This window comes from Podarcis tiliguerta, assembly GCF_965153285.1.
Source record: "Podarcis tiliguerta genome assembly, chromosome: 13".
In the NCBI taxonomy this organism is placed as follows: domain Eukaryota; kingdom Metazoa; phylum Chordata; class Lepidosauria; order Squamata; family Lacertidae; genus Podarcis; species Podarcis tiliguerta.
The window spans coordinates 22,097,851-22,117,361 of record NC_139546.1 but is presented as its reverse complement, the minus strand read 5'-3'; the positions used below and the strand labels follow the sequence as shown (position 1 = coordinate 22,117,361).

Here is a 19,511-nt window from a genome sequence, read left to right as displayed (position 1 = left end):
TTTTATGCTTCCGGTCTTCTTCAAATTTAATGGCTGTCAGTGTAGTTTTGCGCATGCTTCTTGAATACCTGTATTTTTTTCTCTCATTTCCTTGGATCTTTCTTTTCATTTGCCTTCATGTTCCCCGCTGTTGGTCTGCAGTGCATTTCTGTGTTCCTCTGTCCAGGTTATCTAAAGACTGTATTCTACTTGGAAAACGTACCTTTTTGGATTTAAGGTCTGTTCTTGCATGGTACTGTCAGAAATTCACCCTCCTTTGGCTAGTTAATGTTCTTTTTTCTTTCAGGCTACAGATGCTCGTAGGGCCTTTCCTTGCTGGGATGAGCCGGCCATCAAGGCAACTTTTGATATTTCATTGGTGGTTCCTAAAGAAAGGGTAGCTTTGTCAAATATGGTAAGTGTTACTTATAATCTTGGTTTACCTGTGTGTGGGAAATAGCATTATCTGAATGTTTGACCCAGCAGAGTAATAAATGGGCATTGTAAGGAGGATAAATTTCTAAGTATGTGGTCACTATTAATTGATTATATAAACAAATCAGCACTGTTGTTACAACTGCATGCGACACAAGCTTCACTATGGAGAGACCTACTTTAGTAATGAATTACCATTATGTGTACTTTAACTATACCAAATGTCATTATCAAACTGTACTCCAGGTTTTGTTTTGTTTTGTCCTGTTTAGTTTGTGTTTAATAAAATACATTTTTTTGTTTTGATAAAAAGGCAAGTGTTTAATGAATAAAATGTAGATTGATACTGTAGTTGTGGCAGTGCCAGCAAGAAGATCTAAGACAATGGGTTGTATCAAACACCATTTAGAGTAGACCGTTTGAAATTAATGGACATGATTAACTTAGATACATTAATTTCAGTGGGTCTAATATGAGTATGATAAATTCTTTTTACAACCAGTTAGGGATTCTGTTTACAATAAAGCAGTATATATATATCATATATATATGATATAGCAGTATATATAAATCATATATATATGATGTAAAAACAAACAAAATAAACCCAATACTTCTAAGTGTATTTCTTCTACACTATTTTTTTTATATGTGTGTTAGACTCAGTATGATATAATGTGTGTGTTCAGACTTTAACACCCCGAAATGGTTTATTTTCTTACTAGTTAGCTTATATGAGTGAACTGTTAAGCTATAATTTTCAGAGAATGAGGAAGTAGATAGAAATGACTGTGCATGAAAGACTGGTGGCTAGAAAGACTGCATGAGAGACTGAGGCCTTTTGTGGCTTGTTCATGTAAAGCGAAACCATGGTTGGTCATTGTATATAAATAGGCATGATGGTTACCTCTGGTATTATATCATGGTTTGTTGACTTAACCCTAGTTAAAAACTTGAATGCGTCTTGAAACAAATCTTCAAGCGTGCCCCTGAGGAAGAACTTGTTTGGGCTAAATAAACTTTTTTTTCTTGAGCCCCTGGAGGTTCTTTCCTTTTTCCAAGCTAAGCCTGAAGAGCTTGTATGTCCATTTGTTATCTTGCAGGCAGAGGAGCAGGGAATACTGTCTATTTCAAACCATTAGCTCAGTTCACGTGCCATAAATCATGGTTTGCAAGCCTGTTTAGTGTGGTTCTGAGCAAACTTAGAATTCTTGGTTTACAGCAACTCTCTGACCAAGGTTGATGTAGAAATAATACTGAACTATGGTTAACAGCAACCTAGGGGGAAATGGGTGGGGAGGCAAGAGCATGCAGGATAGTAGTTGGCAATCTAAATAGTACAAGGATCAAGAAATTAAGATGTTGGTGGTTACAGAGGCTGGAAATTGTCTTGATGACCTTTCTTACATCCCAGCTGCATACAGCAACCTAGGGGGAAATGGGTGGGGAGGCAAGAGCATGCAGGATAGTAGTTGGCAATCTAAATAGTACAAGGATCAAGAAATTAAGATGTTGGTGGTTACAGAGGCTGGAAATTGTCTTGATGACCTTTTTTACATCCCAGCTGCATTGGTAATGGGTAAAACAAGAACTGGAGATGTGGACCCTACTGCCCCCTCCCTTTGTGTAATGAAGAGCAGCTTGGCAGAAAGCAAGGAGATGGATATGATAGAACAAGATTAGGGAAACTGCACAGAAAGGAAAAGAGCAGGTTAATGAGACTCGTTTCACACATCTGTTTGATACTGCAAAATAGCACAGGAAATACCAGCCCAGATCTCTCCTGCAATCTCGTGAAATCTGGTGGCGCTTCAAAGCCAATCTAACAAGTCTCTTCCAAACATTTTTCCTTGGAAAGAATGTCACTGATCGGAGGCCCTACCCTGATGATGAAAACCTGGTGGAAGTGAAATTTGCCCGAACTCCTGTGATGTCAACATATCTCGTTGCTTTTGTGGTTGGAGAATATGACTTCGTTGAGACCAGGTCCACTGATGGCGTGTTAGTCCGTGTTTACACTCCAGTTGGCAAAGCAGAACAAGGAAAGTTTGCATTAGAGGTAAAGCTTCCATATCTTTCAGTAACTTTGACAGTGCACCTGCTTTTGACTTGAAATATTTTAATATTATTTGCACTTTCTTGCTTCAGTTGCTTAGCTGCCATTCCTGTGTTAAATTGGAGAAAATCTAAAAAAAGAAAGAAACTTAGATGCATTTGTTTAATGCAGGGAGCTTATTGACAATACACATGGTTGTTTGAGTGTAAAAGGTCCCAGGTTTAATCCCTGGCATCTTCAGGTAAGCCTGAAGAGGACCCATGTCTGAAACACTGGAGAGCTGCTGCTGGTCAGTGTAGACAATACACAGTCAAACCTTGGTTTTCAAACGTCTCAGCTGCCGAATGTTTCAGAAGCCGAATGCCAAAAACACAGAAGTGAATGCTTCCGTTTTTGAACATGCCTTAGAAGTTGAACGGCTTCCGAGGCGTGTTTCTCAATTTTCCTCATTGAACTTGCTGACAGCCCTTTGATCCTCAGTTTCCGAACGTTTTGGAAGTTGAACGGACTTCCAGAACGGATTACGTTCGAAAACCGAGGTTGCACTGTATTAGCCTAGATCAGGCATAGGCAAACTCAGCCCTCCAAATGTTTTGGGACTACAGCTCCCATGACCCCTAGCTAACAGGACCAGTGGTCAGGGATGATGAGAATTGTAGTCCCAAAAACATCTGGAGGGTTGAGTTTGAGGAAGCCTGGCCTAGATGAATTTTGCATAAGGCCTGACTTGGGCAACCTCTGATGTTCATGCTGTGGCAGGGGGAACTTTGTTTTCCAGGCACTGGTTGGAAGTAGGGCGTACATTGTCACCTAAGCTTAACAACTTATAAATAGTTAGCTCCACAATATTTTAGCGTCACCTAATTATTCAGGCTTCAGAGATTTACAGCTTGTGTGATTGGGTGGAGCTGGGGAAGAGATGAAGTGATAAATTGTGAATTTTATGTTAAACATTTTTTTCCTTATGGGTAAAACTGTGGATACACATACTTCTTCAAATTTGATTAGGTATGTCCCTGGGGGCAGATAAAATGGCTTTAAAACCCTTATGCCTGTCCCCTGGGCAACCATTAAGTCCTCTTTGGTGCAGGGTTTAGATAGTTTTGGAATTTGTTCAGGCCTCTCTTTTTTGCAGATATTCATCAGAACACGTGTGTTCCTTTATGTAAACATGTTGTGGGTGTAGATTTGGCAAAGGCCGGTGTTGACATAGTTTTAACAACAACTGCAGTTGGCTTAGGAGTAAAAGTTAAAGCACAATGTCTTAAAGTCAGTTAACAGGTCTTCTTTATTTTGACTTAACACACCATGCTCTCTATCATTTTTCTGCTTTCCCCCCTTAGGTTGCTGCTAAAACGCTGCCTTTTTATAAGGATTACTTCAATGTTCCTTACCCTCTCCCTAAAATTGATCTCATAGCTATTGCAGACTTTGCAGCTGGTAAAGTATTTTGTGTTACCTCTGAGTTTTATTTGAATTGTAAAACATTTTAGGAGATGGTTGTGTGTATCAATATCAATAAACCTTTGTATTTATTTTATAAAGGTGCCATGGAGAACTGGGGCCTTGTTACTTATAGGTATGCTGTTAAATACTGTCTTTCCTCCCTTCCGTGTCCTTTGTTGACTAATTTTTCCACGTTTTATCAGATATAGTGTAGAAAGCTGTAATGATTTGGGCTTGTTTGGTAATTTCCTCAAAATTATTTTCCATTTTGCGCAAGTTGAAGTTTCCACAAAAATAGGTATTTGAGCATATCCCTCAGAAAAGTAGAGCTTTATAAAGCCACAGTATTCAAGAATATTACATTATTTTAAAAATGCAGCACCTTTCATTTAGATCCTTTGTTTGTATCTTCTCCCACCCTTCTGGGGCCCAATGCAGACACAAGCTACAATCACACATAATGCCAACACAAAGTTTAGTATTCCATAGTTACGGCTCATATGCTCTCCTCTTCTGCACTATCATGGCCACAATGACATTGTAGGCTTTTGCTTCCATTTTCAAGTAGCCAATTTCTATTTCTGTCTGAACACAAACAAACTAAAGTTTATTGAAACAAGCCAACTTCAGGCTGTTGTTAGTGATATGTGTATGCCACAGTAAACCATAGCTAGCACCATCCACAGTTGTCAGTTTAGACACAACAAGAAAATGCATGTATCTGAAAGCAGAAGCAAAGTCTTCCAATCTTCCGTGATTGAAGAGGGTAGACGGGGAGCACACAAGACCGCATACTCAAACTGTGGTTTTGTGTTGTGAGTGAGCACTACCACTCTCATAACCGTGGTTAAGATATCATAAACAAGTTGCGAGTTGCGTGTTTTCTCCTATACCTCTTCTCGGAAATGAACTTACCCTTCTCCTCAACCACAGTTAACTTCCATTGACATTGATGCTCACTATATTCGAGGCTAAGCAGGGTTAGCTGATCAGGAGTTGAATTCAGAGTTCTAAGTTGGTTTCAAATGCTGCTTAACCATAATCATGGTCAGTATCAGAACTTCCATATTTAACTTAATTGTGGTCAAGAGCACACCAGTATTTTGCCCTGCTCCCATTTAGAGAATGGGAAGTTCACTTTATTTTCAAGCTGAGCAGGTAAACTTTTGTAGCTGCAAAGTGGAAAAAAAATTCTGTATGGTTTTTGTCCATTTGGAGATTCCCATTTTTAAAAAGTTATAAGCTCCTTATGCAAAAATGTCAAACAGCAGGCGTACAGTGTGCATTTCGTAAGATATACTCTATTTTTCTGTGTATAAGACTAGGTTTTTCCCCTCAAAAATTAGGGTCAAAAATAAACAGATACATCTCCCCCCATTTTATTTAATCTGAGTCCCCAAAAATAGGGGTCGTCCTATACATGGGTCGTCTTATAGGTGGGAAAATATGGTAATTCTCAAGTAATTTAGGGGCTGCATATGCCTTTAACAAATTTTCCAGCAATACATCTCCAGAACCACATTAGCCCATGCATATTCTAGCATTACATATAGTGCATTGAAGACCAGTCTCATGAGCAGATTCCTTGAATAGCGTCCTTCCTTTCATATAAAACTGCTTCTAACTTGTAACTACAAATATAAAGAGCAGTTGGGGATTTGGTGCTAGGGCAGCTGACACAAATTCATTTGAAAGATAACGCATGGCATGGGGGCATTTCCTTTGTTAGGAATTCTCTAACCAAACTCTCCCTGTCATCCTTAGCTTGTAGGTGCATTGCGCAGGGGAATGAGGGTTGCAGTTGAAGAAAAACTGTATGTGGGGATGAGTCTCTGCATTATACACTTAGAAAAGATCCTTGTACAACTTTTAGTTCAACTTGTAGTTCTAAAGTAGTATACCAAGTTTTCCTTGCTGCCTAGCTCTCTCTCTCTCTCTCTCTCTCACACACACACACTCACTCACTCACTCACTCACACTCCATCTGAGATCTATCTTTGTTGCATTCCTAACGCCTTCGCCCCAGATTTATGGCAGTCTTTGGGCCTGTGCAGATGCATTCTTTTTCTCAACCCATCCTGCTGTTTCCAAATTGTTTCAAGCTGCCAGGCAAACTCCTCAGGTTCGTGGGTGGGCCTTATCTTACAGTGAGGACAGAGGGAGGTTTCTTTATATCACAACACTCTAGTGCCCTATCTTTCTGTGGACTGAACCCCATTCGTCCAGATTGCCAATTATTTTTGAAATTTTGAAATCCTTCCCTCTCCCACGCAAATCATTGTGACCTTTGGTGGTCTCCAACATCTTTCCACCATTGCTGGAAAGTTTGGGCAAAATGGTTAGTGGTAATTGAGCTCACTGTACCGCCACCTTTCTGATTTGGTACAGCTATGGCAAGTATGCCCTTTAAAATATTTTGATTTAAAATAACTCTAGCCCAGGTCATCAGAAGGCATTTGGTAGGCTATAATAACACAAAGTCTCTGACTTCCTCTCCAGTTGCCACTGTTTCTATATCTTTGACCATTGAATCACAGCAGTTTCCCCCCTATGTAGATACTGTATTTTTTCTTGACCAGCCATCCCTGTAAAAGGCTTTCAGGACAAAAGAAAAAAGAATCATTTGTTCCTTTCCCACCATTTCCCAAACTTTCATTCATAAAAAGCATTTCCCATCTGCCATTTTTCAAAGCATTTGTAAAAAACAATAAATTTATAAAAAATCTGCTGAGTGACTAAAAATCTACCCCAGTTTAATCAGTCAGTGTTAACTGATTATTTAATTGTAGCAGCCCTTGTTACGATGGCTCTGTGCTAACCAAATGAATGTTCAAATAGAGCAGATGGAACATAGTTTGGCCATTTGCCCAGCCTGTCACTGCTCCCACTGGAAAAAAAGAGGTGTAGACCAGAAACAATTTTGCAAGGACCATAAGAGACCTTTTACTTTTTTGTACACAATCATGTGATCATTGGGTTTTATTTCCTTTCTCTGCCAGTCTTTTCTTGAAAAAGCCCTTTTAAAAATTATTCCCCGGTAGTGTGACTAGGAGACTTTGAAACGTATTGGTGTGGAGTGGTAGTGCCCCTGAGCACAACTCACCTTGTATCCTTTTTCTGTGTGTCAGTTCTAGAGTAAGCTTTTCTATTCACTCTGTGTGCCTCATTTTAAAGAAGTCATGCCTTGTAGATCTGTGGCTTCCTCTTTTGCATCCCTGCGTGCACTGAGCTAAAGAACACAGCAATAGCATTAAAATAATAATAGTAGTAGTAGTAGTAGTAGTAGTAATAATAATAATAATAATAATAATAATAATAATAATAGAGCCCACCCTTTTAGCTCGGTCCCTGTTACACAGAGTATCGGAATACTGGCACCTATATCTCTGGCGTTCAACATGGCAACTGCAGTCTCATTAATGTGGGGCAAATTTCAAGGCATCAGGAGGTTACTGTGGAGCAGCCATGTTAACGCTTTAGCTAAGAGTGGATAATGGGGTCCTAATAAGTAGGTCTGGAGAGTTGCAGAGTTTTAGGAGTTGTAATGACCTGGAAGCCTCTTTCCATGCTTTGGTTATGCCAATTAGTAAAACATCCCAAATCCAAAAATTCATTATATAATAGGTCCTTTTGTAGAGAGTTTTTGTTGGTGAACTCTTGCGGGGTTGAACAAATAGTTGGTAGCTTTGTGATAATTTATGAAATGAACACAACAAACTGACGTGTAACTGAGGAAAGTTATTTGCTGAGCTGCCTTTTTTCAGACCAGTTATTTTTAAATGAGATGCATTTTTGAGGGGTAGGTGTGATGGTGCTGTCTTCCCTCCTTTCCCTCTGAGGAAAAGTACTCTTTGCTGCATCCTAGCAGATATGAAATGTTAACCTTGCTGTTTTCACCTATAAGCATGAAGCACTCTTGTTTAGATGAGTTTGATAGCTTGATTGATTTCAAAAATTGTGCTTTTCTCTCTAAGTCACCTTGCTTCAGTCTCTGTTCTTTCTCATACACAGGGAAACTGCACTGCTGATAGATCCCAAAAACTCCTGTTCCTCCTCCCGCCAATGGGTGGCTCTCGTCGTGGGCCATGAACTTGCTCACCAGTGGTTTGGGAACCTTGTGACTATGGTACAAAAATTGTATTTGACTTTCCCTTGCTCTGGGCTTACATCAAGGTTACTCAGTTCCCCACCTATTACTTGTCCTGAGTGTATCTGCTCATGGTCACAGCAGATGCCTCATGTTTTCGTATGGTACTGCAAGTGTGCATGTCTGCCTACGCAGAGTATTATTAGGAAAAACAGCAGTATTGGGGCATCAGCAGCACCTGGAGATTTTCAGTGGGTTAGATGCGGCCCACAGGTTGTCTCATGAGACGCTATAGGGAGAAGCGTTGTGCACTACCATTGAACATTTTGTCTGCTCCCCTCTAGGATTGGGATTCACAATGCCCGGCAATGCGAAAGAATGTGCCATAATACACAATAAAGCATTGAATTAAATAAATAATAATAAGGTTAAAACCTCACACTTGCGTTAACTGCTTAACCCAAATACCATTATGATCCCCCTCACCCATTGCAAGTCTAGGCAGGTCAGAAACTTCTGATTTGTGCAAATCTGCAAATTCACCAGACTTGCAGATATTTTTCATAATTCTAAAATTAGTATCCATGGGGAGAGGATCTATGAAGGGAACTGATGCTTCTTCTGGCATATGGGGTGATCCACACATTTACAAGCTTATCTTTGCAGCTATACAGTGGTACCTCTGGTTACGTACTTAATTCGTTCTGGAGGTCCGTTCTTAACCTGAAACTGTTCTTAACCTGAAGTACCACTTTGGCGAATGGGACCTCCCACGCTGCCACCGCACGATTTCTCTTCTCATCCTGAAGCAAAGTTCTTAACCCAAGGTACTATTTCTGGTTAGCGGAGTCTGTAACCTGAAGCATATGTAACCTGAAGTGTATGTAACCCGAGGTACCACTGTAAAATCTTTTAAAAATGTGGGGGGCTGAAATTCTTAGGATGCTGAGTTAGATGCCAATTATACCTCAGTGGTATTAGTGTAAAATCACTGAATACAGACCTATTTATAAACTTAACATTCGACTCCAATAAGTAATATCCACTTGTGGAAAAGGATTTTACTCTGTGACGTTTCAGGGTGCTTGTTGAATTTCCATATGTTACAGCAGGAATGGTGAACCTGTGACCTTCCAGTTTGATTATTATTTATTTCATATGTTTATATACCACTTAATACTAAATCTCTAAGTGGTTTACAAATATTTATTTATATTGTTCGGACTCCCAACTCCATCAGCGTCATTCACCATGGCCAGGTTGATGAGATTTGTAGTTCAGTATTTGGAGGGATAAAGGTTCCCCATCCCTGCCTTAAAAGCTAGGGGAATAGCTTTCTTTTCCTCCTAATGTCTCCATAATCGGTGCCCACAAGATAATTTTACTTGCAAATGAGAGGGAAGTTCAACCTCTTTTCTTTTCAGTTTAAATTTTGGTACTGGCAAGGCCACCTTTCCTCCTTTGTTACATGACCTCTCCATTGCTACAGTAGAACTTGTTGAAATGGAAAAACATTATTCACAAAACCAGTGGCATATTTTTAGCAGTTGACATGCCACCAGGGCAGTTGGAAACATGGCAGAGGCAGCTTTGTGTGACTAACCAGCTCTTCTATGAAATGAAGGAGGGACTCTGGAGAGAGCTGACCTTTTCAATAAACTCAGCCGTACCAAAGCATGCAGCAGTATTCACCTGACTCTATGGGCTTTTCAAATGCATTTATGAAATCAAAGTAGCTCCCCCCCCCCTTTTTTTTTTTTAAAGCCCAGCAACTTGTGTGCCAACTTTTCTTTCTCTTTGCATGAGTTCAGTACACTATTTTTGCTTGCATGTCTGGCATGGCTAGCTGGTGATAAGTACAGACACTTTCCACAGAAAGAAAATGGTTCCATCACACTTGGTGTGCTAGTGTTAGACTTCAGCAGGCACCACGGTCCTGAGCTAATGAGATTCTTTTCACAGAAAAGGATGAAAAGGCATGAGATGTTGGCCAATAATTCTATTGGTTCTCAATCCCTAAATAAAACTCCTGCATTCTTCTTCCCCATTACAGTTGCAAAGATTCTCAGTTGTACTTGAGAATGTGGCCGCACTGGTAGAGTTTCATGCACTGTGCGCCTAACAATAGTGCACATGGCTCATGCAGTTCACACTTTATCCTGTCTCTATTTGGAATAGTGTATGCACCACTTTTTAGCTTGTGAGATTCAATGTTCGTACCACATTAATCAAGCAGGTATTATTGTAATGTCTATTTTCGATTTTGCGGACAAATGTCTTGCATTGTCTTCTTTTCTATTCTTTCAATTATGCCTCTTAAAAAATAAGTAAATCTATTTTTCTCCACCCCCTAGCTGACTCTGTATCCCCAATTAGCAATAATCACGCATCAGATTAACCTCACGGGCTACAGTACTGCCACTGTGCAAAGCACGGAAATTTGTCTGGGTTCTATAAACCAGCATTCTGAATTATACATGCGTAAAGTTCATCTAGAGACTGGTTTAAGACCATAAGATGGGACAGTTTTTTTAAAAGATAAGTAGGTCTTGCCCTGGTCTGCATGGGAGGCTGCCTGTAAGTCACTTAGAAGCTTCTCTGAGTTTCCTTGAAAGAACAACAGAATATGTTCAAATATTCTGAGAATTTCAGCTGTTTTTTTAAAATATAAATTAAAAAGCCCATTTCTAGTATCTGCAAACATAGGTTTGAAAGACAACACATTGAACATTGAAGTTGCAGGGTGCTAAGAGGGGTGGTGAGGCAGGATTTTTTAACCCTCTTCCCTTCAGCTGCAAATCACGTGACCAGCAGTTATTGCTACATTGCTCAGTTTGCCTTGCAGGCCTGCATTCGGCTGACTGACTGCCTAGATGAAACTTTCAAAGACCACAAAAATGTGTAAAAGGAGAATATTTTCTAGGTGGTGGGAGGGGGAATTGAAAAGTGTGGTTAGCTTGGATTTCATCATTGTCCTCACTTGCATTAATCCTGGTAATGCTTCTGAGCATTGAAGCCCTAGAACTTTACCTTGAAACCTGATCTACTTGAAGCTGCAATAGAGGTGGGAATTTCTGTTCCCCCCTACCCCCCCCAACATCAAATTCAGATTGAGTTTATGTAGAATTCGGTTAGTTATTTCTTATCCACTGGTGGGGTTCATTCTTACTTGATACATTTCATTCTGCACAGAGAACAGTTACTGTGTTGCAGCTTTCACTTGTATTGTGTTTCCCATTTCTGTTAAAAATCTTAGCCTACTAAACAAAGGCATTCCTTCAGTGGCTGATAGAGAATGTTCCCATTTGATTTATTCCCCACAATACTGCATCCCCCCCCCCCCCCCCCGGGCTGCTACTGAGATTTCATCATGCGTTGTCTTCCTAGTTTTTAAGGTGTGGGGACTAGAAACTTGCTTTGTAAAGACATTATTTTATAGAATGCCGAGTTCTGTGTTTTTTCTCCTCGTACACAGAATTGCACAATATTTGTACCTGTTAGTAAGGAGTTCCACATCTCTAAGAGAATCAGAGGTTTCAGTGATGGAGACCTGAGATCTCAGAGACCAATGGCAACTCCTTGTCCTTTTATCTTGATGCTCTGGTGCTCTGCTTTTAGTATCAGCAATTTTCTCAATTCTTTGTAGGAATGGTGGACCCATCTATGGCTCAATGAGGGCTTTGCATCCTGGATTGAGTACCTCTGTGTGGACCATTGTTTTCCAGAATACGATATCTGGACACAATTTGTTTCTGCCGATTACACACGAGCTCAGGAGCTGGATGCCTTAGACAACAGTCACCCTATTGAAGTGAGTGCCAACTGCTGCAATCAGTGGAGTTTTCATATGCTTTGTCGCATGCTCTCTCATTGTTAGAAATTCTTCCTCTGATAGAGCTGGGGCGCCGGAGGAAAGCAACCAAGAATGCTTTATCTTAGAGACTAAATGACTTAGTTACCTTAACACTGCTTCGTATATCTGTAACTGGAGATGCAAATCAAATGTGGTGTCTTCTGATGCCTTGTTGCCTTTCTCACCCCAGGTCAATGTGGGCCATCCATCTGAAGTAGATGAAATATTTGATGCAATCTCTTACAGCAAGGGTGCGTCAGTAATTCGAATGCTACATGACTACGTTGGGGATGAGGTAAATCTATAACTTTACTGCCACTGACATCTAGGGTAACTGTGGATGTCCTGTGTTCTTTTATGTAGAAAGGGTTGTGTGGTAAGGAGCTTGGTGGATCAAGCAAAGGTCCATTTAGTCCAGCTTTCTGTTTCCAGCAGCTGCACAACAAGATACCTCTGGGAGTTGAGCAGCAAAACATGAAAGTGGTGGCCTTCTCCTTATCTTTGTCTTTAGCATCTGACATTCAGATCCTATCTCTGTATATCTCTCTCCTTTCTTGGAGCTTTTTAAGCAGAGGTTGGATGGCCATCTGTCATGGATGCTGTACCTGAGATTCCTGCATTGCACGGGGTTGGACTAGATGACCCTTGGGGTCCCTTCCAGCTCTACAATTCTATGATTCGATGTTGGTTCCATTACTCTATGTGGCTAATTGTGACCCTTATTAATATTAAATATGCTCCATACATCTGGACGCAACCCAGGATCTTTATTTGCCTTAAGCTGAAATTCTTACTCTCAATCACTTTTTGGAAGATCTGGTTGGTTCCCAGAATTGGATTTGGGTCGGTTCCCAAAATTCTCTGGTGTGTAGAATCAACACGTGGGGCACAAGAGCAAGTCACAATTTTACATATTATGTAAATAGGCACCCTGCATTCACCTGCTGTCCACGCCTCTTGTTTTTTATGGCGTAGTATGTATGATTTGAATTCCAAGTCAATGCCAGACTTCATGCTTTTCAATTTTGTCATTTTTAATCATTAAAATTATATTGAAACTGCCTTGTTAACACTGTTTTAATCTTCCTTAATTCAGTATTCCAAAAAGCTGCTCACATATGGCTGTTCTAAAATTAACCACTTTAAAAGACATTTGTAAATGCATTTTGCAGTGAAAGAATAATTATTATAGTATGAAATGAAAAGCAGATAAAGTTTTTCAATACTGATTTTAATCAGACTATCCATTTAAGTGCCCAAGTGGACTTTGCAATTTCAAGGTTCCTTATTTTTCAACTAATGTTTAAAACGTTTTGAAATGTTTTTTGAATGCTTTTCAACTGGCTTTCAACCATTAATGCATCAGAATGGTTGCAAATAGCACAAAATATCTGTGAGCAGCAGAAAGGTTAAGTTAAAGTGGTTAGGAGTTGCCACAGGATTGGAAGGATCTAAAAACTGGTATTGGGGCTTAATAGTGTAGAGGCTCAAAGCCTATCTAAAAGTCACATTATTTAGTTTCACATGTTCCAGCACTCTTAAATTAAGTAGTGAATTCCTGTTGCAAAAGCTTGTGACTCTGTTCCTCAGCAATATGCCAGTTTTAAGGGACTGCCTGCTACTAGAAGAGTTCAAGGATGGTGCACAAATTTAATATGGTTTTGCCAAAAAAAACCTGTTAGCTCATGAAAAGGATAAATAGTTTGGTGGAAAACAACATGTTACATTCCAGTCCCATCCAGTGATAAGCTAATTTTGAAGTTGTTTATATTAACAAAATAAAAATATTACATTCACAGGACTTCCGGAAAGGAATGCACCTCTACCTTACCAAGTTTCAACATAAGAATGCAGCTACAGGTAATTGGCTGTTGTGTTTGTACTCTCTCTTTTGTTGTCGCCAGAACATTACATTACACAGAGAAGTTGCACCCCCCCCCAGTGATAATTTTTTTCTGCCTGAAATGCAGGGATGTTCACCAGCAAAGTGTTTCCTATCAAACTATATCTGTATGAGTGTGTGATCCTTCTCACAGTACTTTTCTCTGACCATCTGGAAATTTGCAGTAGTAATAGGCTAAATTTACTTTGGGGAAAACCCAGGTCAGATTCTGAACTGGAAACGTGGCTTATTTATTTCCTGACCCAGATACAAGCTGATCTTCTATTAATTTCTCTGCTAACTCCCCACCCCCCATGATCATACATGAATTAAATGTCTGAAAATCAATAATAGACGATAGAATGGGAAGAAGCTCATTTTGCTTTTACTGCTCTTAATATATGTAATACAGTCATATGGTTGGTTCTGTACAGAACAGAGAGCTGAAACTATACCTCTCTGCCAAGGGAGGGATTGCACCCTGTTGATGCTTTTTTGGGTTACTGTTCCAAGTATTCAGTAGTGTTTCTGACCATCAATCTGAAGAGCTGCTTTTGACTTGCTCAAGGACTTGACATTATTTAAAGGGAGCTTTGCCTGAGCAGCAGAACCTCAAGCCATATCACAAATTGTCGTTTCATTGCCGCCTCCCATTTCATAAGTAGATTCCCCTGGGGGATGGAGTCTTTTCCTTCTAACAAGGCAAACCCAAAACTCAATTGGGTGTTGCAAACAAGTTGTGTGGCTCTTTGCATTCCAGCTTCTCTTCAAGCAAAAGGATTTGTGGGGGGAAAGGAGGAAGTTCTGGCAGCAGTTATTTTCCATCAGATTGTAACTGGCAGGTGTATGGCAACTCAAAGCCAGATCAGATGTTATCTTTTCCCCCCTTTCTTTTTTTGCAACATTTCAGTAATTTCCCACTTCCTTGGGAAATATATTGGCTACAGAGAACTGAGGCACAAAACTACATTCTCTTGAAATAAGTGGAATTTAAGTACTTAACTAAGGGTTTAAATGTTGTCAGCTTGAACTTGCGCTTTCCCTAACAGATCTGAGTTGTTTCTTTTGTGCATTGACAAGTCATACCCGTACACAGTTTCCGATTTCTCAGGAACTTGCTAGAACACAAGCAGCCTAGCTGCTTGGACAGAATTGGGATTAGGGAAGCCAGAGTGGAACGATGGGAGTAGGCAGGGAAACAGAAATGAAGTCTGGGCACACAAACCGCCTCAGAATGTAAGCTCACAGAAGGGACAAAGAGAAACAAATGAGAAGCCCAAGTGAGATCAGGAAGAAGCATAATCAAAGAATTCCTGGCACAAGCTGTGAAGCAGCCTGGCAGCAGCCTATTTTCTTGCTGACAGACCAGCATCAATGAACACTGAACAGCCAAATAACTCCAGAATGTCACTGGCAGTCAGAAAGACAGGACTGAGAAGAGATTTCTGATGCACTTCAGAACCCATACGAGATGTTCTGGATTTTGTGGGACTCCTGGCAGTTTTTAAGACCCATGTTAACATAATTCATTGATCAGTGCAGGCTTAACTGGTCATAACTCTGCTATCTGCAGATGCAGAAATATGCAAATGTATTTCAGTTTCAGTTGGCCTATGGGAATTAACTGCTGCTTTGCTGTTTTATTTTCAGTGTTACATTTGCCTTTTAATTTAGATTTTATATTGTTTTAATTGTTGTGAACCTCTATAAGTAACTTCAGTGTGTAGTGATACATTTTAAATAAAAAACCAAAGCAATAGCCAGATCCATCCTAGTACAGATGTGTATTCATTTCTAAAAGAAATTTAAAACAAAACCATTAGTTCCTAATTAATCTCTTGAGAGAAATGAATGAAAAGTACAAAACTGAATGGGAGAAGCAAAATCCTTTAATTCCCCAGAGGCTCCTGGAGGACAGCCTTTATGCTGGGATGCTCTTCCTCTGATTGATCAGGCAGGGTCATGTGTCAATGCTATCTTGCGGGGAGGAGTCATCCCATAGTTTCCAGACCATCCCTGTCTTCAGCACTGAACAAATTCAGTGAGTGGAACACGTGTGGGGTGTTGGTTTTTTCCACCTGCTTCCTTTTCCTTGCTTGGATTGAATTTTCTTGGTTTTTTTCTGCAATTTAACTGGTCCCTCCCCCCAGATTACTTCTTCCTTGGACTGTTTCAGGGTGCGTTGATTACTTCCCTCTTTTCAACCCCTTCTTGGATTTCACCTCCCTCTTGCCCACCCACCTTTAAAGGAAGGGAAACAGGGCAGTGCAATCCATTCCCCTTGGGCAGCTTCTAACTGGGAGAATTCAGAAGCCAGTGAATCTCCAGCCTGCAGGCAATTCTCCTAATAGTTGCTCAGCACACTGCACGGACTGTGCGCCTTTTTATAGGTCCAATCCAGAGCCTTTGTTTTCACCACGTGCAAAGTACTGACTTCATCAGGACTACAAGAGAGAGCCACTGGATTTGAGCCAGCCTATTTTTCCTGGCTCTGGAGCAGCCAGAAACCATGTGGAGAAGACCCTGAGATCAGCATGCACATGGCATTACATTGCTTAGCAAAGGATATATCAAGGGAATATTCTGTAGGAGGCCAGGGATGAGGTAATCTTGGAGTCTTTTAAAAGTGGCAAGACATGAAAACTGTCCAGTCTGAAGCATAAAGCACTGGGAAGTTTAGAGAATGGCACCCCATAATAGCTTTTGGGAACCCTTTCTGCAATCTTTGTAAAGCACCTGCAGTTTTCATGATATTTGGGTTTCATTTAAGAAATGGAGGCACCAGAAAACAGGCTGGATCAGCATTGCAATCAGTGTAGAACCACAACAAAGAAGAAATGAATAAAACAAATGAAATAAGACAATCGTTGTTAGCATCCGTCTGTCTCAGAAGACAATGGAGGAGCGAGCCTATTGGGGTGAAGTCAAAGTGTTGAGATAATAATGAGTGGAAAGCAAAACATTTTTTCTAAGTGCACATCCCTAGAAAACATGGGCCTAGTAATTTGGGGTGCTGTCATAGCTTAAAACTGTGATACCAAAAACATTTGCATTGCCGTAATGATAACTTTTATTTCTGGGGTATTCTCACTGGCTCCAAGTAGGAGGTTTGAACGTGGCAGCAGCATTGAGTTGAGAGGGTCCTGATGCTGCAGCTGTGTGTAGATTGGTGGTTAGGAAGATTGGACAAGGGAAGCAAATCCCCCTGTAGGGTTTCACTCCCTTTCCCCCCATTGGTTTCATGGGAGTAATGGCTGCTTGCCTTGTCAAAAGAATTTGTTGGAGCTGTGAACAAATTGTTTGGAAATTACTCTTTGCATTCAAATTATTTTAAAATTATTAACAGCAGTAGAATTGTAGAGAATTGTGTGTTGGTATTAATGAAACTGCAGCTGCTTACTAGCTGGGGGAGCATTTTCATGCGAGTTTTTTCCCCCTTCCACAGAGGATCTTTGGGAAAGCCTGGAACAATCGAGTGGTAAACCTATTGCTGCTGTGATGAATACATGGACCAAGCAAATGGGGTTTCCTCTTGTTTATGTGGAGGCAGAACAGGTAGGTATATTACTTTCTTACTTTTATAGTGGCTCAGTTGAGACAACATGCAAAATGATTGCGCTTTCAAACATAGACACAAATCCCAGTTTGTTTTCCATCTGCTCGTCACTCCCATTTCTGTATTGGAAAGGGCCCTCTGGAACAGCAGCTGTAACATCTGGCTTGTCAGTTCAAATATTATACCAAACCTTAGTTAGCTTGAATAGTATTTTGTGTACACACTAGAAACTCTAGTTTTCTAACTTGATCACAAACCGTAGTGTGTTATTGCAGACATCATGCCATTCCGTACTTAGGCTTCCTGAACCATGGTTGAGCTTGATGCCTGAATTACGCATTTTCTGTCAAACACAACACGTGCATTCACACGTCACCAGCATCTAAGTTGAATAAATGAGTCAAAATTTCAAAAACATTGAATTTACATGTTCTTACTGTGATATTGAAGGCTTCATAAAATTTGTGATATTTTAGAGATGGCAAAGGCAGAAAATGTATTCCTAATTGGAATGGTTGACTAAACTGGATAGATTATGCAAATAAAGCAGATTTGCAAGCAGATTTTCCTAGCATCACTTGTGGGAGCAACTGAATTGATTAGTTAGTGTAGACATTGGTGATAATACTGATGGTTATATACTCTGCACTTAAAAATCCAATGATGGGTAAATTGTGCAAATCAAGCTAATACTGTATATTTTTGTGTTCTATTTCTGGAACAAATGAGGAATGAAGATGCAGGGTACTGAAGCCTCACACCTGGATTCAGCTACTCCTTCTCTTGCTTAAGCATTGCTCACATGAACTTTCAGTAGTTACCTTCATAGCCAGAAAGTCTTAAATTCCTAACACTGAATGCTGCATCAAAACTACTGATACAGTTTGGTGCATCTGTTTACATGGATTCATGGATTACCAAAAACCTCAGCTCTAGAGTCCCTTGCTGATTACAAAGTTGGCAAATTCTTTCTGAGGTGTTTTTTAAAAAAAATTATTTATTAAAATGCTTGCATGCCGTAATTTCATTTAAAAATAGCAAAGCGATTTGCAATAAAAAACACATAAAAATTAAGCCATTTTCTTCTTTCTTAGATCTAATTTATTTGTAACTTAAAATCAATAAAATACAAATTTTTAGAAAGATTAAAATAGATACCAGCTAATTATTAAAGAATTATTATTTTTTAATTGTCCACATAAGCCTGGTGGCAAAGAAAAGTTTTCAGCAAACTTTTCAGCAAATAAAGAATACATCTGCTGATTGAGAACATTCCACAGGGCTGGGCCAATGATACCAAAGGTCAGTTTTGTCCTGATATCAAATGAGCCTCACCAATTTATTAAACAACCAGTAATGCTCCTACAGATTATTTTAGTCATTGAAACATTTCTATCCTGCTTGTCAGTCCTAGGATGTCTATAAATAAAACATGAAAACAATTTAAATAACACAAAATCTAGAATGAGGTTGAGGGGGAGCCAGATGAGAAATATTTTTGCTGCTCTCTAGAAAGCAGTTATAATAAGGGAGCCTAGGCAGTACAGCTTTGAAATGGTTTGTGTCTTAATTTGGACTTGCCATTGAAGTCCATTTGTAAGCTGTACACAAACTCTGTTTCTCCATTTGTGGACAATTCTCCAAATTCTGAAGTCCATTTGGAAGAATGTCCCTAATTCTGTTTCTCCTGTGCCCCACCCCTGCATCTGATTCCTCTGAGGAAGAATAGCAGGTGCTCAAGGTGTGAGATGAATGAGTTGCTTTCCTAGAATGCCCTTGCTCCTCCAGTGCTTTGTGCAGCAGACTGTTTTTAACAGTGCATTGCTGTGATAACTTTCAAAATCTTAGATAAGGATTTTTTTTGTCTGTGTTTGGGGTCTTCCCCACCAAAAATAACAAGCTTGTAAATGCAGGAAGGAAACTATCCTAAATTGTTACTTGGAGCTGCAACTAAAAACAGAATGGATGAAGCAGTAGAGTAGAGGGCAGGATTTATGGGAGAGGGTTGAGAAAACAGGACTCGGGTGTGGGAAGAAGATGGGAAATGTAAATGGTGTAGCAAGCCTCAATTTTCTAAACACTAGAAGGACGCGGGTGGTGCGGTGGGTTAAACCACAGAGCCTAGGACTTGCCGATCAGAAGGTCGGCGGTTCGAATCCCCACAACAGGGTGAGCTCCTTTTGCTCTGTCCCTGCTCCTGCCAACCTAGCAGTTCAA

General features: G+C 40.1%; 1 protein-coding gene across 1 annotated transcript in view; it reads left to right on the top strand.

Annotated features, from left to right (window-relative positions):
- NPEPPS (aminopeptidase puromycin sensitive) overlaps nt 1-19,511 on the top strand; it is a 78,721-nt gene that overhangs the window by 40,821 nt on the left and 18,389 nt on the right. Inside the window, 9 exon segments of the mRNA XM_083408520.1 lie at nt 287-394; nt 2,273-2,473; nt 3,814-3,910; nt 4,016-4,049; nt 7,928-8,042; nt 11,650-11,814; nt 12,047-12,151; nt 13,656-13,716; nt 17,184-17,293. Of these exon segments, the coding sequence (XP_083264646.1) occupies nt 287-394; nt 2,273-2,473; nt 3,814-3,910; nt 4,016-4,049; nt 7,928-8,042; nt 11,650-11,814; nt 12,047-12,151; nt 13,656-13,716; nt 17,184-17,293 (996 nt within the window).